The 23,097-nt window shown below is 44.3% G+C and overlaps 1 protein-coding gene across 1 annotated transcript; it reads left to right on the forward strand.

Annotated features, from left to right (window-relative positions):
- Positions 1-740: 740 nt before the first annotated feature.
- Positions 741-20,942, forward strand: LOC137157370 (thyrotropin-releasing hormone receptor-like). Its single transcript, XM_067554643.1, has 2 exons — positions 741-1,553; positions 20,562-20,942. The coding sequence occupies exons 1-2, from the start codon at positions 741-743 to the stop codon at positions 20,940-20,942; spliced, it is 1,194 nt and encodes a 397-aa protein (XP_067410744.1).
- The last annotated feature ends 2,155 nt before the right edge of the window (positions 20,943-23,097 follow it).

Below are 23,097 nucleotides of genomic sequence, written 5' to 3' on the forward strand. Positions count from 1 at the left end.
GGACACCTGCGTGCGCCCCGCGCCCGCCGGCCCCGCGCCCGCCGGCCCCGCGCCCGGCCCCTCCGCTGCTGCTGCGCGGTATGGGGGTGTGCGTGTGTACAGTGGTGTGTGTGTGTGTGTGTGTGTGTGCGCGTGTGTCTGTGCGCGCGCGTGTGCTTGGGTGTCTGTGTGGGTGTGTGTCTTTCTCTGTGTGTATGTGTGCTGGCGTGAGTGTGTGTGTGCTGGGGCGTGAGTGTGGGCTCTGGGTCGTGTGTGTGTGTGGGTGTCTGTGTGTGTGTGTGCTGGGGTGTTTGTGGGTGTCTCTCTTTCTGGGTGTGTGTGCTGGAGTGTGTATGTGCGTGCAGGGGTCTCTGTGTGTGCAGGTGTCTCTCTGTGTGTGTGCTGGTGTGTGCGCGTGCAGGGGTGTGTGTCTTTGTGTGTGCAGGTGTCTCTCTGTGTATGTGCTGGGGCGGGGAGGACCAACTTTTGCATGTAACACAAAATCCTGCCTAACTCTTGAGCAGCGCAGTCAAAGGGCCCCGCCCGCTGGTTTTGGGGGGAAGACGCGGGAGCGGAGGTAGCTGCGGGGCGGGAGGATCGCCGGATGGGGGGAGCAGTCGGGGGGAGCCCAGAGCGGCTGTCTGGACCAACTGACTTTCCCTGTCTCTCCTCGCCCAGGACACCTGAAGCGCAGCCGGGGAGCTGGTGAGAGCAGCCGGGCAGCCGGTGGGAGCAGCGGGAGAGCTCTCACGCCAGGGCCCATGGAGAACCAGACCTTGGGCTTCGGGACCCCTCTGGGGAACAGCAGCCTGAACCGGACCCTGGGCACGATGCCCCAGCACCCCCTGGAGCTGCAGGTGGTGACCATCCTGCTGGTGCTGCTGATCTGCGGGGTGGGCATCGCGGGGAACACCATGGTGGTGCTGGTGGTGCTGCGCACCAAGCACATGGTGACCCCCACCAACTGCTACCTGGTGAGCCTGGCCGTGGCGGACCTGATCGTGCTGCTGGCGGCCGGGCTGCCCAACATCTCGGAGGTGGTGGCCTCCTGGGTGTACGGCTACGCCGGCTGCCTGTGCATCACCTACCTGCAGTACCTGGGCATCAACATCTCGGCGTGCTCCATCACCGCCTTCACGGTGGAGCGCTACATCGCCATCTGCCACTCCATCAAAGCGCAGCTGCTCTGCACCGTGTCCCGGGCCAAGCGCATCATCGCCGGCGTCTGGCTCTTCACCTCCCTCTACTGCCTGATGTGGTTCTTCCTGGTGGACACCTCCCAGGCCACCTTCTCGGACGGGGCGCAGGTCAGCTGCGGCTACAGGGTCTCCAGGACCCTCTACCTGCCCATCTACTTCCTGGACTTCACCGTCTTCTACGTCCTCCCGCTGGGGCTGGCCACCGTGCTCTACAGCCTCATCGCCCGCATCCTCTTCACGGGCCCCCTGCCCGCCTCGCTGCAGGAGGCTGCACAGCTCAGCTCCAGGCACCAGGGCAAGCCGCCCGGCTCCGACTCCGGCTCCATGAAGCTCTCCTGCCGCGGCAACAGGGGGGCTCTAAGCTCCAGGAAACAGGTACAGCCTGAAAGCCAGTCTGCTGCCCCCCTCCCGCTGCACCTGGGTGGGTGGGTCAGGAGCATGGGGGGAAGGGAGAGGGCAGGGACTGGAGGCATGAGAGAGGTGGTGGAGAAGGGCCGGCAAGTTAGTGCACAGCCTCCTCCCGCAGTAAAGGAACCCGTCTGGTGGCTGGCAGAGTTGCCTTTTCCTCGCGGGGTTGGCCGTGCAGGCCTCCCTGGGGCAGGATCTCTTATAACTGCGGCTCTGATCCGTTTTTCACTAGGTGAGTGGTGAAGCACTGGAATGGGTCACCTAGGGAGGTGGTGGAATCTCCATCTGTAGAGGTTTTGAAGCTGCGGCTTGACAAAGCCCTGGCTGGGATGACTTAGCTGAGGTTAGTCCTGCTTTGAGCAGGGTTTGGACTAGATGACCTCCTGAGGTCCCTTCCAACCCTAATCTTCTATGATTCTATGTTACCTGGCAGGGGCCTGGAATGCCATCTATCCAGTGACACCCAGTGGCATCATCTCTCCTATGCCCCCCCAAAGTTGGCAGGCTCCCCAGCAGAGCCCACAGCGTCTTGGATTTAAAGGGTTGATCGACCCACCCACCCACAGCAGCAGACAGTAAGGCTGTGTGGGAAAGGTAGGGCTGAGCAGAGGAATAGTGCTGTTGCCTTTATTGCTCTTTCCGTGTTTTCTTTTCCTTCCCGGTGCAATGAAATCGTCAGGGGGTAAGAGAAGTAAAGGCGTAAAGCTGATAAAAGGCTGAGTTCTTTTAAAAGGCCTCTGCCTACACAGGAGCACTGATTTCCCAGTCCCCCAGGGTCTGCCTCAGCTGAGGAGGCCAAGAAGCAAAGCGATGGCCTTGTGGGCTACATGCACCGGAAGATAGTTCTGCAGGAAGGGAGCTGTGACCTGTCCTGGCTACAGGCTGTTCTTGTTGCAGGCTAGCTACTAACTCACTCCACAGTTAGACTGGTGGTTCATTACCATAACTCACCAAACTGGGATCAGGGTTAATTAACCCTAAAATCGCCAAGGAAGAGGAGATCTGATGGGACACAGGGTCCCAGACAGGAGCGCCATTACCCAGACTCCCATCCATTCCCTCCAAGCACCTTTCAGAGCCAAGAGCATGTGAATTAATTCTGGAGAGCAAACTCACCAAGTGTAAAAACAGGAGCTTTCCTCCACCAGGGGGAGACGTTTTCCCTTTCTTTGCTGGTTAGTCCCTGTTTGGCTGGCTCTTTCCTGTTAGCCTTCACTTGTCTATCTGGAGGTGCTTTCATTCTCTGTCTAACCCATACCTTAGCTGTCTGGATTATAACTATCTGCAACCATATTATTCCCATTCCCTTAGTGGACAGTTCCAGTGTCCGGATGTGGGACCATCACTCTCTCCTGGAACAGGCAGCTGACCAGACAGATTTGTGTAAAACTTTCCAATTCAAGTTTGATTGAACCAATGGAATCTGTGAAACTTAGAATAAAAAAAAAACCAAGCCAAGCTGAGGGGCAATTAAAAAACAAATACTAAATCTGGGATACTGATTTCTGTGTGGCTAGTTCCTTTGCGCTTTCAGTCAAGTGGGGCCTGTCTTTCAGCCAGTCTCAACCTGACCTCCCTTTTTTACACCTGCACTTTTACTTTATTGTGTATTAGTCAACTTTTCCATTGGTGCAGAGGAGGCAGGACTGGATTGGAACAGGTGCCATTTCCAGAGCTGCCAAGGGAATCTAGTTAGGGAATGAGTCACTGCATCTCAGTGAGGAGACAATTGTGAAATACCAGGTGCAATAGAATAGAGCTCTGTATTTGGATCGTTAGGCTGTATGCGTGCGTGTGTTTCTAGTCTCTCTCCTTTAACTCTCGGTCTTTTCTCTTTCCATGGAAAGGTTTAGATCATGTACTGAATCCTTTTAAAGTAAGTGGGTGAAATGTTAGCATTTGAAATAAGGGAACTGAAGTGGTATAGAAGTGTAAACAATATGTAAGTGAAGTTCTTTGGGATTACGTTAGACAATTTCCAGCAGAAATGGACAGGTAGACAGTCGGAGGATTCAGATGTGGATTTGGAGACTGCAGTTTGCAAGGCCAGTTCCATCCTGGTGTAATAAAATTACACCTGCTTAAACCAGGGCTGATTTTGGCTCATAGTGACTACAAATTGTAATAGTCATATACTCTTGAGGCATGGACGCGCTGATACTGATAAGTGCTTTGTAAAGGTTGGCTGGAAAATGGGACTGTCTTTTGCAAAAAATAGTGTCCCCTTTTTACATCAGAAAATTTTAAAAGTTCAATTTTTTTCAACCAATTCCAATGCTGTGTGTGTGGCGTGGGAAGACACTACGACTTGGCATTCAGACAGCCTATCATGTCACAAAGCCCTGTGCTGACATTAACTATCCTCCCAGGAGCCTTGAAAGAAAGAGGAATATGATTAGCATTTCATGCCAGCTCAGGGTTTAAGGGTTTTTAGAACTGTGCATGTGCTTTTACACACCAAGGCTAAACCTCTTATTGACTTCAATGGGGCCAAGATTTCACCCCTAATTTCCTGATTGTAATCAGAGAAACTCTCCCCCTGATGCACAGCCTGTTCTAATGGGTACGTAGACACCTATCCATCATCATCTGAATACACTTACCACAATCACACACTCAGGTTACATCCACAAATGCATACACCTCATTTTGAAAATCCAAGGCTAAATGACTTGCCCAAAGCCTGTCAGTGGTAGATGTGGGATTGTTACACAGGAGTTCCTGGCTCCCAGCCCTATGTTTTTTTTCTGCTAGACTATGCTGTCTTTGACAGTTTAGGGTATGGCTTTCAGTTTGTAAGGCATCCACATTGGAACTGTATTCTGGTGGTTGGAGAATCCAGAAAACAGTCTTCAAAGAGCAATTCCTGCACAAGTTGCCCCTTTACGGCATGCCCCCTCCTGACTGATACCCATCACTCCCTGAGGTATGCTGTCTGCTCTTCAGCACTGTTGCCTTGTCTTTTGTGGAGCTTCGCAAAGCACCATATCACACTTTCAACTAAATTCAGCAACAATTATCAACTCTAGGCCCAGCTGAGACCTGTTGATTCCCCTCTTGCAGACAGGCAGATGCAGGATATTTGCCATGGGAATGCACTGTGTCTCCTTTCCGTCACACTCCTTTCCGAATGTGTGGTTTGTAAGGAAGCCTCCAGAAGATTCTGGGACTTCTCAGTATACTGGGGCTCTCTGGGTTGCCTCAGGTTTCTTAAGGCCTTTCTGATCTGCTGCTGCCTGAGGGTCCCTGGATGAGGCTGAGATATGAATATAAAAATAATATTTCTACCTGTAGCTCTCAAAGAATTTTATAAAGGTGGATCAGTATCATTATCCCCCTGACACAGATGAGGAAACAGAGGCACAGAGAGATGAAGAGTGTTACCCAAGGTCACACAGCAAGTCAGTGGCAGAAGCAGGAAGAGAAACATGCATCTCCTGGTTCCTAGCCCTATCTGGATTGCACTACCTCCCTCTGGATCCAACTGAATTATAAAGCTGCATGGAACATCAGATGAGACACAGGGGCCCCTGACCAGAAGAAGGATTATGGTATGAAATAAACTTTGGAAAAATTGGTCTCTTTCAGTCTTCAGAGAGAGATGTGCTCCTGAGAGACAGTAAGCCAGGAGGTACCTTCCAAATGCAGCTCAGGCTTCACTGCCCTGTGACTGACAGCCAGAACATCCTGTTCAGGTTGGCTGCATGGTCTAAAGATCACTTCATAGGTCTTTCCTTATTCTTTGCATCCCTAGAAGAAACCATTGTCAGTAGAGCCAGGGCAAGGGTTGGAGTCAGTAAGATAATTGCAGCTGTAGGAGAAACCCCACAAAACGCAATTGGGAAGGACCAAGTGGGAGAATGCATAAGATCTGCAGCCATATTAGGGGGATAAGAGGATAGAGCAAGAGGATAATAAGATATGGGGAGGGGATAATGAGATATGGTGTGTGACGCCCTCAAACATAGACACACAGCTCTCGTGCTTGCATCTCTTTGCAGTTTATTAGCTGCTGCAGCTGAAAATGTCTCTCTTCCTTCGCTGACTCTAGTTCCACCTTCAGAAAATTATAACTGTGAAAGAATTTCAAAACCTGCTTTTTTCTTTTTCTGTCATCATCTTGTTAAATTTGACAGGGGCCATTTTCATGTGTTAAAATCAAGGCTGCAGTAAAGGCTGGAGAGAACTATAGGGTTTCACTTCTCTCACTTTTAATGGTGTAAATTGGGAGCAGCTCCACCGAAGTCAAGCAGAATGAGAAGTGAATCAGGCCCATAGAGCAACATGGCCCATCATCTGCCAGGAGATGGGCTCACCCAGCTTCTCAAATGGAATATCCAAGTATTTATGCCAATGCCAAACTTTGCCTTAAATGTAGTCATGCTTCTTGCTCCTACTACTTTCCCCTCATTAGACTCTTCCATTAGCCAATGAGTCTCTGAAGTAGAAAACCCTCCCATTAATATCTAGCTGAAAGCCATCCTGTTTTTAACAACAAATTGCTTAGAGCTTAATACATTTATTACAGTTCACAGCGAGCAGCGGAGAGAAGACAGAGACAGATGAGTTTATCAGGCCAGAGTCAGAGAGCTAAATATTGTTTTGTGGTATTAGCCTCCAGCTTTGCTTTTTTCTCTTTTTGGATGCATGAGAGTGTGAATCATTTACCTGGCAGAGAGCAGTGGTTCCTTCAGGGTCACAATGTAAAATACACACATACTATTGGGAGCGTCTCTCAACAAGAACAACAGGATTATTGGCACATATGATTGCATCCATCATAATATTTGGACAATTATCGCTTCCCACTCAATGGGCTCTGGAGGATTTCAGAAGACAATGAGCTATGCTTATTATTAGTAGTAGTATTTATATTTCAGTAGCATCTAGAGGCCTTAATTGCGTTAGAACCCTATTGCGCTAGGTGCTGATATAATAAATGACAGCTCTTGCCCCACAGAGCTTACCTTTCATTGTAAAGGTTACTGGCCAAGTGGATGGGGAGAAGTTGTAGACATGATATGCCTTTATTTTAGTAAAGCTTTTATGCAGTCCCACATGACAGTCTCAAAAGCAAACTAGGGAAACGTGCTGTTGGTTATATTACTATAAGGTGGGTGTACAACTGGTTGAAAGACAGTACCCAGAGATAAGCTATCAATAGTTCACAGCTGGGAGGACATATCAAGCGGGGGGTTACAAAAAGGTCTGGCCCAGATGTGAGACTATTCAATATTTTTATTAATGACTTAAATAATGGCGTGGGGAGTATGCTTTTATAATTTGCAATGACACCAGGCTTGGAGGGATTACAAGTATTTTGGAGGACAGGATTAGAAAAAATAACCCTGACAAACTAGAGAAGTGACCTGAAATCAACAAGATGAAATTCAAAAAAGACAAATGCAAAATACCACACTGAGGAAGAAAAAAAATCAAATGCACAACTACAAAATGGGGAATAATTAGCTAGATGGTGGTACTACTGAGAAGGATCTGGGGGTTAGAGTGGATCCCAAACTGAATGTGAGTCAACAATGTGAAGCAGTGCGAAAAAGGCTAACATAATTCTGGGAGTGTATTAACAGGAATGTCGTATCTAAGACACGAGATAATTGTTCTACTTTATTCAACACTGGCGAGGTTTGAGTTAGAGTACTGTGCCCTTCTGGGTGCCACAGTTTAGGAGAAATGTGGACAAACTGGAGCTAGTTCAGAGGAGAGCAACAAAAATGATAAAAGGTCTAGAAAACCTGACCTTTGAGAAAAGGTTAAAAAAACTGGGCATGTTTAGTCTTCAGAAAAGAAGACCGACTGGGGATGTGATAACAGTCTTCAAATATGTAAGTGGCTGTTATAAAGAGGACTGTGATCAATTGTTCTCCACCTCCACCAAAGGTAGGACAAGAAGTAAAAGGCTAAGGCAGATTTAGGTTAGATATTAGGAAAAAACTTTCTAACTATAAGAGTAGTTAAGCTCCGGAATAGGCTTCTAAGGAAGGTTGTGGAATTCCCATAATTTAAGAACAGGTTGGACAAACACCTGTCAGGGATGGGCTAAGTTTCCTTGGGCCTGCCTCCGTGCAGGGGGCTAACTAGATGACCTCTTGAAGTCGCTTCCAGCCCTACATTTCTATGATGCTATAAATACGACCTAAAATACCATAGAGAAAAAATACTGACTGGGAAGACATGCCAGAAACCCCCATTTCAAGCTTTTGTATGTGAACTGTGTTCAATATATCTGAACCCCAAATACTCAAGTGCTCTATATCATAGTGGCCTCGGGGTTCCTGCCATCATACCAGCCTAGGTTGTGATCTTATAAATAAGCAGAGTCAATACAAGGATAGGAGATCTCCATGGCTGGCCCCAGTGCTTAGAAGAAAAGAAGGTTGTAAGTAAACAATAAAGCTAATATTCTACAGGTGCCCCAGTGGCAAAGCCTTCCCTATAGAAGGGACTACTGAGAAGACGGGCTATATAGCCCTGCAAGAGTGGAAAAACATTCTGCGTAGAGGCAGTGGAAATGCCTCTTCTTTTTCTGAAAGTTTGGTACAGGCAAGAATATATAACACAGCTGGCCTCGGATTGTTTTGCTAATCTCTCTCTGTCCTGCATTGCATAAGGGCACATCTCAGGAGTGAGAAAGGATGCAGGTTTTGTGACAAATTATCTTCAAATGCTCATTGGTGTAAAGGACACAATTAATGTCAGAATGTTGTCTGTGCCATTTTCCCATAAATGGTTCTGTTTATCATGGAAAAGGCGAGGGGACAGCTATGTGCACGGAGTTCTGTGTCTGGAAACCTTTTCTTATGCCATGGCTTGCAGAACATTGTATTTCACATGGATTCCTGATGCACTTTGTTAGATGCTTCCTGCTGAGTCCAGACAGCGTTTTAAAGGGGCCTGTTTAAAGAGACACTGATGGAGAGGGAGTAGGATAGCTGTGGTATTAGCTCAGCTATCAAACAGCTGTCTGGCAAGTCTTCCATTTAGGTGCTACAGACTCATTAATGCCTGCTTCAGAAATGTATTAGTAACCATGGTCTTTAGGATGAGACAGAAAGTCATTAAAGATCCCCTTTCATCAGAATAAGGGTGCTAATCCAAATGTCATGGCTGAGCTTCCATTCTCTGCATTGCCTTGGGAATTTCAGCTAGATACAGAATTCTTCTTCACTTCCTTCTCTAAAGTATTATTGTGCACTGTTAAATAGCGGCTATGTTCCACCCCAAAGGTGGCTGCATTTCAGTAGGAGGGTACATGAACCCATTTCTCTGGAAAAACCTTAACTGATTTTTAGGCCTAAACTCAAAAAGAACCATTAAGGTTTTGAGGTGATACTTTTGTTTTTTCTGCTTCCTGGTTAGGGTCAGAATTATTAAAGGCAAGGCTATTCTCACAGTAGTTTCATGTATGGACGGACGGACCCTCAAATCTCATGCAAAATCTTGTTCACACAAATTTGCCAACCCCGGTCTGCAGACCCCACTGGTACAGAGAGTACTGAGAAGTGCACACATCTCAGGAGACTTATCTGCACCAAACCTGAACTCAACAACTTTTGAGGTTCATCCAGCCCTTTGAATGTTGATGAGTAATTTATACTAGAGACTCATTTTCTGAGTTCAATCAGTTGGCATGAAATTATGCCTCTAGGCTTACTTGACATGCAGCTTCCCATTTCTTAGGAATATACACAGGAAATGCCACATTGGATCAGAGCAGTGGTCCACCTAGTTCAGTATTATGTCTTAAGCAGTTGTTGGCACCCAAGGCTTAAGAGGAAAGTCCAAGAAACTCTACTGTAGGCAGTCATGGAATAACCTGCTCTCTGGGGAAGTTTCTTATTAACCTCCTCTAGTTAGAGTTTTGCTTATGCCTTGAAGCATGTGTGTTTATATCCCTATTCACTTAGTTCCTGATCCTGCACCACTGAAGTGAATGGGAGTTTTATGATTGGCGTCAGTGAGAATAGGATTAGGTCCCTATAGCAGAAGCAAGGTAATCAGTCTCCTGTCTGGAAGGCAATAACCTTTGTGGGGTTCTGGGAAACAGGCTGCCGTGTAATTTGAATGTAAGTGCTGCTGAGTATGTGCTTCACATTGTCCTCACTGGTACTCAGACAGGTGATAGAAGTGGAAATTAAATGGGTAGTCAGCTTTTCCTTGAATCACAGCATGTTTTCAAGTACCTGTTTTTATCCTATAATGATGAAGGGATCAAAATTGCACTGCCTTTTTCCAGCTGTTGTTCATACCCCTCATCCAAAGATCTCAGAGTGCTCTACTTACTTGAAATAAGCCTCACAAACCCACATAATGTATGAAAATATCATCACACCCATTTTATATATGGTTAATTTGAGTCAAAGAGAAGCTTTAAATGGCTTGCCCAGTTTCACATACTGAGTGAAAGACAAAGCCCGGAACAGAACACAGTAGTTCAACTCCCTGTCCTTTACTCTGCCCATTAGAACCACAGCCAAGCTATTTAACTGTGTGCTGTTGTCGTTAGCAGTAAATTATCTACACACCAAAATCAAGCCAGATAAATAGGGTGATCAGATGTCCTGATTTTATAGGGACAGTCTCGATATTCAGGGATTATATAGGCACCTATTACCCCCAACCCCTGTCCTGATTTTTCACACTTGTTATCTGGTCACCCTACAGATAAACCACATAGCTCTTTTGATGCAACTGCAGAAGGAATGAACAGAAAGGGTGCTCTGCGTGTCATAAATCTGGACTTTAATGGAGCATCTAACAATGCCATTTGAAAGCTAACTGGAGAAATTTCACCTAGATCCAGATTCTGTGACCTGGACTGAAGAACAGCTAATGGATCATTCATAAACTGTGGTGATTCATGATGCTGCCAGTACCTGTGAGGAGATTAAAGTGTCTAGTTCAGTATTGGGGCCTGCTTTGTTTACACCTTGTTAAATGATCTGGAAAAGTAGGGAGCACCTGAATTACATTTGCAGGTAATATTGAGCAAGGAGGTGTTGCAAACACCTAGGAGAGCTCAGGTAGTATGGGGAAAGACAACAGTATAAAACCCTGAGATAGGGCAGCCAGAAGACACAGGCAGAGTTCAAACTGGAGAAATGGCTGGATAATTAATAATGAGGCTTCAGTTTGGAAAAAAGCCAAATAGTCCATTTGATTAAGGAGAGCTCCAATGCAGAGGTAGCTTCTTGGAGAGAGGAGCTTAAAGAAGAGACAAGTGTAGCACTGGGTGATAACAGGATCCCTGCAATGAGATCTGGTTGCTTAAACCAGTGCATATAGAGTTGTCTAAGTAGAGGCATCAAGCTACATGACAAAGGGGTACTAGCTGTGCTGTGAACACTTGCAATTTTATTGCAAGTCTCATGACATTTGATATTTTTCTTAAGGCCCCAGCCCCTATAGACAGGTGATTATGTGGGAATCTCAGTTTATATTCCTAAAAAAGGAAGTTTCTAGCTCTCATGGTTGTGGAGAAAAGTCTGAAAACATGAAACAGCTGCACTCCAAAGGCTCAGACACCCAAAGGCAAATAACTTCCCCTCTCCCCAAATAGATTCCCTTTTTAAAATCTTGTGATTTTTAAACCAATCTTGATGCTATTTCAGGGCCTGACATGATTTTTGAACAATGGGCACGGGCTATGCTGTAACAGTCCCTCTTTGAGCAGGGCCAGTGGGGCTGCATTTGGTGCTCAGTCTCGCTCCGAGATGAAATCAGAGGTAAAACTCCCACCTGATTTCAATGATCTGGATCAGGCCCTTGGGATCACATGGACAATTTGGGCATCTGACTGTGGAAAAGACAGCAACTGGAAAGGTCCAGAGAAGGACAACAAAGAAAATGAAAGAACTGAAGAGAAGAACCTCTCAGGAGGAAAAGTGAGGAGAGGTACCCAGGCAGAACGTGGTGAAAAGTTGGCTGAGGCAATAGGGAAATTTTCATGTCTCTTTCTCTTTACACAAAAAACATAATATGAAGGAACTACACAGGCATGGAGAAAAGGATGGTCCAGTGGTTAGGGCACTAGACTATGACTTAGGATACCAAGGGTCAAGTCTCTGCTCTGCCACAGACTTTTTGTGGCCCGGGGAAAGTCACTTAGCTTCTCGGTGCCTCGGTTCCCTGTCTGTACAATGGGGATAATAGCACTATCCTGCCTCAAAGGTGTGTTGTGAGGCTAAAATACATTAAAGATTGTGAGGTGCTCAGATATTACAGTAGTGGGGGCTAGATCAGTGCCTAAGATAGGTAGGAATAACCATGGTTACAACATGCAAGTGTCAACACAGTGCTGTTCTGGTGGCTTCTCAAAGCAGACATTGGTGAGTGCCACAAGAAGGCCCTCAAACTATTTAAAGGGACACTAGCTTATTCCTACAAGCATCTTACATTATTGTGGGGTCTCTCTTAATTTCTCTCCAGCCTCCAAATCTGACTTGTAATTGTGCATTTCCCTTAAGAAGAAATTATGGGCCTTCTCCCGGCCTTACAGGTATGGTCTCCCTGTGCGGCTTCATGCTTAACTCATAACAGGCTGCTAATGAAAGAGTTCAGGTTAGACTGATCTGAAGGGAATTATTCTCAAAGGAGGGAAGGAACTGCTGGCGGGAGGGGGAAGAGGGAGAGAATAACAAGAAATGGGGGCATGAAACTATATAAAGGAAAATGCAAGTGGATTGCAGAGTTGTATTAGTCTGTGGGAAACTCTCCCAAGGGACATCACTGAAGCTCCCATTACTGGAGTGCTTCAAACTGAGTCTGGCTTTTCCTCTTAGGAAAGTGCAGTAAAGGCTGATCTTGCCCTTGACAAGGAGATGGACTCCACCTAACAGGTCTTTTCCATCCCTAATAATTGAGATGACTGCACTAGCATGACATGGCATCTAGCCTTGGCTTAGCCTCAAGAACCCAGTCTCCAGGCCCCCTATCTATGGAATATGTTGGATCACTAGCACTGAGATATGTCAGGTGACATCCCACCCTTTTCCAGCCACAGGCAGCCCAGACTGCTTTAGGACGATGCGTCTCTTGAATAGCACCATAGAATGTTGCTTCACAAATAGTGACACTGGTTCAAAACCTGTAATAGGCTCATTTGCTTATGAATCATTTGTTGTTGGTGTTATTTGCTTTCTGCCATTCATGCTTTCCATAGGCTGGACAGAAGCACTGACAGCTTTTTGAAAATGTCACAGAAAATATTCCTGGTGGCCTTTAGAAAGCCACCTTCTCATTTGTGTCAGAAACTTTGATATAGCACCAGAGGCTGCTATTATAATAAAAAAATGGGGGAGGTGTCTTATCTGAAATGGTAAATACCAGCATAAAAAACCAGCAGACATCCTAAGGATGAGACTTGCAGTGCCGGAGCTTGTTTAAAAGCACAATTGCCAAGTAGATACAAGCGCAAAGGAGGCAGCTAGAAATCAGCAGATTTTCAAATACAAATGTGCTTCTGCAGATGGTGCGAACATAGCAATAAATATTATTTTTGCTATCTCACAGTGTTCACAAGTGTGCTGGGCATTTCACAGGAAACAAATAGAAGGCAGGTCCCTGCTGTGAGGAGCTTACATTCTAAGACCTACATCCTGCAAACACCCATAGATGTTTGAATTTTATGGGCTACTCAGGTGTGTAATCATTTGCAGGATCAGGGCTTATGTGACTAACATGACAGAGAGGAGAGGATGCAACATGCCCCAGCTATTGGATCTTGCATCAATCTAATGGAAGGCAACTGAAGCAAATTCAGACCAGAAATAAAGTACACCCTTTTCATCAGTGATCCAGCTTAAATATAAAATCACTGCTAATAAAACTTTCAGACGACACAAAGATATGCACAGTAGTAAATTATGAGGACAAGGCAGTCACGCAGAGTTACCTGGGTCGCATGGTAACCTGGGTCCATCCAAACAAAATGTGTTTTAATACAGCCAAATGCAATTATACATCTAGGAAAAAGGAATGCAGGCCATACCTACAGAGTGGGGGAGCGTGTGCTGGAAAGTAGTGACTCTGAGAAGGGTTTAGGGGTGATTGTGCACTAACAACTTAGCATAAGCTCCCAGTGTGATGCTGTGGGCAAAAGTGCTCATTCGATCCTTGGATGTATAAACAGGGGAGAGAAATAGGGAGGTGATTTTACCTCTATATTTGGTTCTGGTGAGACTGATACTGGAATACTGCATCCAGTTCTGGTGTCCATATTTTAAAAAGGATGTTGAAAAAGGGGAGGGTGTAGAAAAGAGCCACAAAAATGATTCGAAGGCTGGAGAAAATGCCTCACAGTGAGAGGCTTAAAGAGCTCAATTTGTTTAGCTTATCAAACAGATTGAGAAAGTGACTTGATTACAGTCTATAAGTACCTTCACAGGGAGAGAATACCGGGTACTAAATCCAGACAAAATCAAATTAGAAATGAGGCACAAGTTTTTAACAGTCAGAGTGATTAACCTTTGGAACAAACTACCAAGAGAATTGGTGGTTCTCCAGCTCTTGATGTCTTCAGGGCAGGACTGAATGCTTTTCTGGAAGATATGCTTCAGCAAAACACAAGTAATGTTTTAGTCAAACAAGTTATTGGGCTCAATACAGTGGTTCCTGGGTGGAATTTAATGGCTTGTGATGTATAGGAGGTCATACTAGATGATCTAATGGTCTTATCTGGCCTTAAACTCTATGAATCTATGAACTATTAACAGTGAGGTTAAAAGCCATTTGGAACATGCTTAGGGACACTTGAAATCTTTAAATCAAGACTGGATATCTTTATGAAAGAGATGCTATAGCTCAGACAGAAATTTGGGCTTGATGCAGAAATTATGGGGTGAGGTTGTCTGGCCAGCATGAGGCAGGAGATCAGACTAGACGATCAATGGTCTCTTCTGGCTTTGAAATCTGTAAATCTATGAAATCTGGAAGGGGAGGGACAAGGGGGGACATGAGTTACAGCCAATTTCTCTGTTTAGGCTGCACGTGTCCGAGTGGGCCAAGTGGTGCATTTGGTTAGTTTTTCAAATGTCATCCATTAACAAGCTCATTTCCCTAAGATCATCTGTGTTGAATGTACAGGCGCAGAGCAGAGATAAACGTGACTTTCATAAGGGAGGCTATTTTGCCAAGTTGATGTTGGAAACAATGTGCTTAGGGATCAATGCCTGATAAATAAAAATGTACAATTATTGCATCTGATAATAAATAACCACCAGTGGGCAGTAGAGATTTTCTTTAAACCACTGTGGCCAAGACAAAAATGCTAGGGGGATGACCATATGAAGTGGGGTGGAAGGTGTGTTGGGATGATATGACAAAAATAAGGCAGGGGAGGAGGTATCCCCAGGGGAAGGTGAGAGGGTGGGACACTCGAGAGCTGAAGCAGAAACTCAGAAGCAGCTGCCTAAGGTGAGATTGTTGCAGAAGGTAGGGGTGAAGGAAGCATCCAGCCTAAAGAAGCCAGGAAGGGAGGTACTGGCAGCAGCCATTTCCTAAATGATTAAAATGAGCTGGTAGGACTATAACTCCAGCAACCTCTGCACGGGTGAGAGCTGTGAACTCAGCCCCAGTGGAAATGCATTCAGAGTGAAGGAGGATGTATTGCAACACAAGGTGCCACTTTCCTTGCCAGGACCTTGGCTTAGAGTGATGCTGTTCTGTGGATTAAAACGGACTTTACTCCCAGAGTTGTCCAGTGTAGCTTCTTCTGTCCCCCTTCCCATGGCACAGCCTTCACAGAAGTGCTTGTGGATGTGGATGCACTCATTACAGCAAACAGCTCTGATTGCTCCAAGAAGTTAGAGTTAGCTGTTATGTATTGTGTGTTTGTTTAACTGCTTTGAAAGACCTTCCCTTTGTTGAGTTTGTGCTTTACTGAGATACTTGTGGGTTGGTTCCGTTTTGTGACTTTTCTGTTTCGAGCTACATATAAAAAAACTAGCGCATCACACTGAGAAGGAGCTTGTTGGGGGAACGGGGATGAAGACAGAGATGCAGAAGGCATTTGTTGAGAGAGACCTTTGAGAAGAAAGCTGCTTCCCACACATAGGCAGCCACATGCCCTGGGATAATTGCTAGCAGCCAGCATGGGAACAAATCATGCCAAACCAGTTTGATTTCCTTCTTTGACAGGGTAACTACTTTGGTGGGTAGGGTGATCAATAGAAACAAATAAATTGGGTAGCTAAGCCCAAGATCCATCCCCCCGGGACAAGGAGCTGATTCCGTATTTGAGATTGCTCCCCTCTGAGGCAGGGAGCGGCCTTTCATCTGAATGTTTTCAGGTGATCAGTCCTAACTTATGCTATGAACTGTAGTTAAGAATGAGCAGGTGGGGTCAGAAGGCTACCGTGCAAACAAACCCTGAACGGTTCAGTTTTCTCTTTCTCAGCTCTAGCTTTTAATCACCCAGCATCTTTTATTCTTGAAATCATAAAACAAAAGCCAAGGTTCCACCGAATGCCTAAGATCTGTGAGGGAAAGGTGCGTAGGCTGAAATCTTTATCCACAAAGTGTAGTGCCTTTGGTTTTAGCCAGATGTCCAGTGGAGTATCTGGAAGCAAAGGATTATTTCAGTCGAGCTCGTTGAATACCAAAGACCCTAACTCATCCGATGTTTTATTTGATCTCTCCCTCCCTGTCTGCCCCCGACTCACTCTTTCCACTTTAGCAGAGATCTGACACAGTAATCATTTTGCAAGACGTTTGTAGCTCCTGCTGGCCCAGCTCCTCAGAGCTCCCTGCTGATCTAGCTGCCTGCAGAACCCTTCCTGCTAGGGCTGCCCACCCTTGTCATTCCAGGGCAGGGGGCTGTGGAAGAGGCTATAACAAGGAATAGCTTTTATATTGAGATTCCTCAGTGTCCTTCAGAGCACTCTCTCTTTAGCCGATGCCAACAGCTGTCTCCCCAAATATCCCGGCTTATGCTTTAGTTTCTCTCTTTTAAGCTTTTAAGTATTTAAGTTTTAAATATCATTTACGGCCTCTAGTAAGGGTGAATTTTTACTAACATGCCCCCAGAGTCACAGACACACTCCCCCATACCACTGTTTGGGCTCCTTTTTCACTGAAATACCATGAGGAGCACTGAGCACTTTTGCCTTGTACTGGGCAGGATAGCTCCATTTACTACAGCCTTGTATTTTGTGGTCACTATAGGAACAGTTGCTCTCTTCTCCCGTTAGGCTAGGAAAGCAGGTAACTTTGACGTCCTTTCTGATGATTCCACCCGTGTTGCTCAAGCCCACCGTCCCCTTTATTATGAAGCAGTAAACTAGTGATTCTTTGCTATCTAATTTTTTCTCAGGAGGACGGATGAGGGAGCAGTTTAAGTAACTGCTTTGCTTCTATGTGGCTAGGCAGGAGGCCAGCATTGCTACTTGTTCTTTAGCAGATTGATCCTGGTCTGGTTCTCTGTTACCCTGTGCCTTGTAGTCACTTAATGGCAGTGCAAAGCCATTGCACAATGCTACCAGATCAAAATGGTAGCATCTGACATCCGCTTTGCATTGGTGCAAATGACACAGGCTGTCAGGGAAGTGGGGAATCAGGCCTACTGTATCAGGCAGAGCTGCACATCCAACCAAGCAGGCGTCGTAACAGGAATCTCCACAGCAAATGTCCTGGTCCACAAAGGAATAGAATTATTTTTAGCGACTGGAGACGGTTATATCTGGAATGAAACATTCTCAAAGTCACTGATGACATTTGTCACTAAAACCACTCCGATAACCCTTGCTAGCCAGGACATATTAATTGGCCACCTAACCTTCATAAATTCTCTGCTGCTTAACAACTCTACTTATATTAACTTTATCCAACATGTAGTGTTTACTGTACATCAGTTATTTAATTATAGCCACAAAGAAAGGATGATCACTCACTGTGTTCTGTAGTCACTTTTCACCAGGCCAGCATGAGGTAAGTCATTGTTTTCAGAGATCTGGAGTATCCAACAGACGAAGACAGCAAAAGATTCCTGTCAGTCATGCACTGATATGATGTAGGACTCTTTTATTCTCAGCAATGCTGGAATGGAAGTGAGTTTGTGAGAGATCTGAAGGAAATAATATTTCAGTCAAAGGAGATATGTATTCCATTGGAGGCAGCTTTGCTTAGGTCGCATCTGTGAGATCGTGATCAGTACCGATTACTGTCAGATTCATTTGGGGGATCTAGATGCAGTGTTCTATGATGAAAGACAGAAATCAGTGTACCTAGTGTGTGGGAAAAGTCACACAAAAGGTGATTTAATAAAAGGTAATAAAATTCTTCTCAAGGTTAAATCAGAGCTGGCTTTATGTGATGGGACAAAGATAAAATTATAGGACTTGACCAAAAACTGAGGATGGATAGATTCAGGTTGGAGATCAGGAAGAGGCTTTTTGATCACAGAGTTATTGTGACATGGAATCAGGTACCATGGGAATGAGTTGAAGTTGTGAATGTTAAGTCAGGTAAAACTAGAGTGAGGAAGTACTGGGAACTCCTAGCATTTCGATAAGCACCTGTTGAAAAGCGGGGATTGTTCTGTCAAAAAGACAGCTGGGCCAAGGGTTCCTTCCATCCTAATTTCCTACAGTTTGAGAAACCATTGGTACCCAGATGTTAATTTCCATCATATTGGGAACATTCCCTCTTTACTAGTGACTGGTACTGTTTCTAATGAATGTACATTCACAAACACGATGGTGCATCAAACAATCAACCAAAACAAGACAGAGTTACAAATGATCAAAGAAAAAAAAATCATCTTAGATGTTTAAATGACACTACGGTCTCCCAGCTGGAAGTGAAGTCCACCAGAGAGCACTACTAAACATACCAAAGGTTGTATTTGGAGCATGTACCTGAAGGGCACTATTGTATGCCATCCAGAATCAGATAACTCATCACCTTAGGAAGGAATGTCTGTGCTTAATACACAGTCTTCCTACGCTGGCTAGCAAAGGTTTCTGGGTCTTGTTCTCAAGTGGCTGTTCCAATCCAAAGCCCACAAAGACAATGGAAAATCTCTCATTGATTTTAGCAGACTTTGGACCAAGTCCCAAATCTCTAATACGGAATTTTCTGTTTATCCCAGAGGACTGACGTGTCCTTAATGGAGTGCCTGTTCAGACAGGACAAGGATGCTTGCAGCCTGCATAAATCAAATGAATATGTAGCCAAGTCTGGTTTCACCACCCAAGAGTCCAAGCTAAATAAAACGTTTAGTAGAGGTGAACTAAAGGTTAAATGAAATTGTACTCAGGATCACTTCAGACAGGCCCTTGGTTGCCTGTTGCTGTAGATTTCAATTGATTGGGACAGCTTTGTCCAACGTGAACACTTTCAAGTTCTCTTACAGAAACAAACTTCAGATGCACCAAAACACAGGGAAAAGCAATCGTTTTTGCAAACTTGGTAAGCAGATAAATGTGCAGTGGCTCAGCGGGAAACGTTCAGAACTTTCAGGTGTACAGAGAGACGCTTGCAAGACATTCTGGGCTAGATCCTTGTCATTGCTCCATTTACTTGGCGCAACACCACTTCACTCCAGCTGAAGATCTGGTCCTCTCTCCTCCTGGACGCAAGTGTCTTCTTGTGAGTTCTCGCTCTAGGCCATGCCTCCCTAATTACTTCGTTCTGTGCACATCTGGCTGCTTTTCTATGTTCCCCACTACTTTTCCGGGTGAGGTTTTGGTCTCCATCATGTTGAGCACTTTCTCTCAGTTAATCGCTATAACAATGTTTCTTATGATCATATATAATTTTTTTTTATACCCATTAAAAATCTTCAGCATCAGATTCATCACCTTCATTGTCATTATCAATAGCAACATCCCAGTTGGCACTTGCAAAGATTAACCATCAAGACTGTTATCTTCGTCCTTTGGAATAGTGTAAAACCCATCCTCATCTTCAAGATATCATACATCTTCCATCTCCAGCCATGGTAAATACAAAATAATTTTGAAAACTGTCTTTCATTTATATAGACCATAATAGATTTGTTGAATGTTACATTACTATTATATGACATATGTATATAGTCACATTGATGCACTACAGTGTAAGTACCACGTGTGTGTGTGAGGGGGAGATGGTTTGATAAGGAAATCTGTCCTTTACTATGTGCTGAAAGGGAGATGATCACCTATCAGAGAAATGGCTGTTTGCAACTGTCTGGTTAGGATTTTTGTGGAAAATCAATATAAGAGAAATGCATTTTTTAAAAAAATTTGGAATATAGCAGAGAGGAACTGTAGCTCATTTCTGAATTCTCAACACATCCTTGTTCCTAGTGTGCCAATATAGAACTTTGCAGATGCTTCAGATTTTAAAGATATTCACTAGCTACTCTGTGCAAAAAAAAAAAAAAATTTGCTCTGTGAACATATCTGGAATTCATGCTGGAATCTGGGTGCTCTAATACCAGCTACTGGCAGAATCACTTACACCTGGAATGTTTAAAATGCATGGAAAGTCAGCATGGTCCAAAAGAATCATTTAAATATCTGAGAAGTAATTTGAATGCTTCCTACATCAAATACTGCTTGGGATTCTGCCCTAGAACACAGGATAGTTTTCCCCTCAATTTTTTTTTTGCCATCACAAGCAATTTTCAAAATTGCACCCAGTCATAGAAATTCTGACCTCTTCAGTCCTTTCAATCCAGCTCATCTCCCAGCAAATGGATGATTGTTCTCAATGGGATTTTAAGGGTCTTGAATGATGGTGGGAGACCTGTTACTTAAATGTGTTATTTTATAAAATGTGCTTACTGGAGTGAAACTGACCGCACCCAGAGGACTAGCTCAAATCTATGCCCCACCTAGCCTTATTTTGCAGCCTTAAATGGGACAAGTGATGCACAACCTTGAGCTGACCCTCTGCAGTTTCAAAAGTGGGGAAAGTCCTTTTGAAAGAGATGTACCATCAGCTATTTCTTTTTTGTCCCTCCCAACTCAACAGGTGACCAAGATGTTGGCGGTGGTGGTGATCCTCTTTGCCCTGCTGTGGATGCCTTATCGCACTTTAGTGGTGGTGAACTCTTTCATGGACCCTCCTTACCTCAACATCTGGTTTGTCCTCTTCAGTAGGATGTGCATCTATCTGAACAGCGCCATCAACCCCATCATTTACAACCTGATGTCACAGAAGTTTAGAGCAGCCTTCAAAAAGTTATGCAAATGTGAACAGAAGAGAACTGAAAAACCCACCCAGCACAATGTTCCGGTGTACTATAGTGTCATGAAGGACTATTCCCATGACAGCTCTGATCACGATGTTACAGAACAAGAAGATCTAAATGGCTTCCCTGCAGCAGCAAAGAAAAGTAAACTTTACAGATAAACATGGTGACCATGAAACAAACACAGACTTTGGGAAGTAGGTGGTTGTACTTTATATTGTCTGGAACCTCCTATTGAAAACTGTTTTTGCAATATGTGGCTAGCACATAGCAAGCTTAATTTAACAGCGCTTTAGGGCATTTATCAAAATAGATTCTTGGAAGGCAAATTAATTTGCTTTTCTTAATGCTAATTTATTCAAAATTAGTATGAGGTGTTAGACTTTTGCATGGTTTGTAGTTAATGTGGCAGTGCATCCTGTTATGCACACATATTGTTATTTGTTGGGCCTAGTCAGGGATTGCATAGGAAACCCCCTAAGAAAATCCAGGTGTTGCAAGGAGTGGTACAGGGTCTTCAGTAGGATATCTTTTCTCTGAACTAATGCCTCCCAAGCGGCAGTAAGGGACACTGTGTTGCTGATGTGTCATCTTTCTGCTGGGACATAGAAGCAAGACCTAGGCCACCTGAAGTCACTAAATGAAGAGCCACAGTGCTTTCAATAATAGGAGAGGAGTTAGCCCCATTGTCCTGGTCAAATTCCAATTTGGAAAATTTTATTCTTCCTACTTAAAGTTTCCCCAGCATCTACAATTGCATACACTACTCATTCTTTTCTATTCTGCTGTAAGCTATAGAGTGGTGTTGCTGTGTACTGTTGAACAGCTGCCACACTCTGTCCCAGAGGTGGCTGCATTTCAGTGACAAGCAAAGTGATCGTGTTAGATACCGTAAATAATTTGTAAAAATTTGTAAAGTGGCATGAGACCCTTTGTAATGAATGGTACTATGTAAATGTATAATGTTATCATTTCTAATTGTTGTTACATCTAAGAAGAGAAATGGATATTCAGAATTGTACATTTCAATGAAACCATCCAGTGGAGTATGTCCCATGCTTGGAAGATACTATTTGGACTAGACTAAAAGCATAGAAGATTGCATGTGATCAAAAGAACGTTCTGAATCCTTGGAATTCCTAGGGAAGATTTTGCTACATAAAATAAAAATGGCACCATCAGTAATTCTGGTGAGTGACAGAGACTTTCTGTCAGACTTTCACCATACGTAAGAAATTGTTTCATTACTGCGTGGCATCTTATAGCTCCATATCCTCAAATTAAAAAGGGACTGTACTGTACTTCTAGAGCACAAATGTGCAGCTATCCAGCTGCATACCTACAGAAGAGAACTGTTCCGAGAACCAAATCTGCTCTTTTGGTGTGATATGTGGCTGTGTGTGTATGTGCATATTAGACCTCCTTTTATTTAACTATCTGGCCAAAAATAATTATGAAGCAAAGAAAATGTTTTAAAAATGCAAATTGTTTCAGATTCATATTTATAAGAATAATGTTTGTTTAGGAATTTATGGACAAACGTCCTTCATGTGCTAACAGTTGGACAGGCTGTTGTTAATGTGTGTGGGTCTTTAGGAACCACGTTTCTCATTAGTGCGATTATCACTGGTCTATTTCACTGATCTTGAAATCACAACTTCAACTGGATTCTACAAAGAGAACTGGATAGAATTACCATGGCTACAATGTGAAAATATCAGCACAGGAGCAAGTAAAAGACCCATCCTCCCGAGGACAGTTTTTCTCTAATCTAAATATTTTGTGGCACTATGTAAACGTGAATAACAAGATTAACATGTAGCTCAGAGCAAAACAGCTGCCACCACACAAAATCATCAGGTGTAAAGGTCTAAAAAAAAGGTGGTAGGCACAAGAAAGGTCAATAGAAACTTGGAAAGCCACTGCATACATCAAAGTGTGCCACGATTAATCTCACACTAAAAGTAGCCCAAGTGCCCCTCCAGAAATTCATGACACAACAATTCCAGCTGTTTTCCTATTCTGTAATGAGATAGTCTGTCATTCAACTCGGCAGGTAAACAAGTTTCCTTTGTATGTATGGACATGGTGAATGGGAAGTATTGTGGTTATAACTATTTATTTGTAGTACAGTTGTATCTAGAGATCTATGATACAGATCAGGGTCCCTCTCTGCTTGAAGCTGTACATACATGTAATGAACAGACAGTCCCTATTCCAAAAAGCTTTTAGCCTAGCTATGTAATACAGAGTAAACTGCAGTATGCACAATCAGAGCTCCTACATGGGGGAGGGGAGAAAGGGTACACTTTACTG

Source organism: Emydura macquarii, unplaced genomic scaffold (assembly GCF_026122565.2).
Source record: "Emydura macquarii macquarii isolate MOO-44397 ecotype Brisbane River unplaced genomic scaffold, CSIRO-AGI_Emac_v2 contig_1483, whole genome shotgun sequence".
Lineage (NCBI taxonomy): Eukaryota > Metazoa > Chordata > Testudines > Chelidae > Emydura > Emydura macquarii.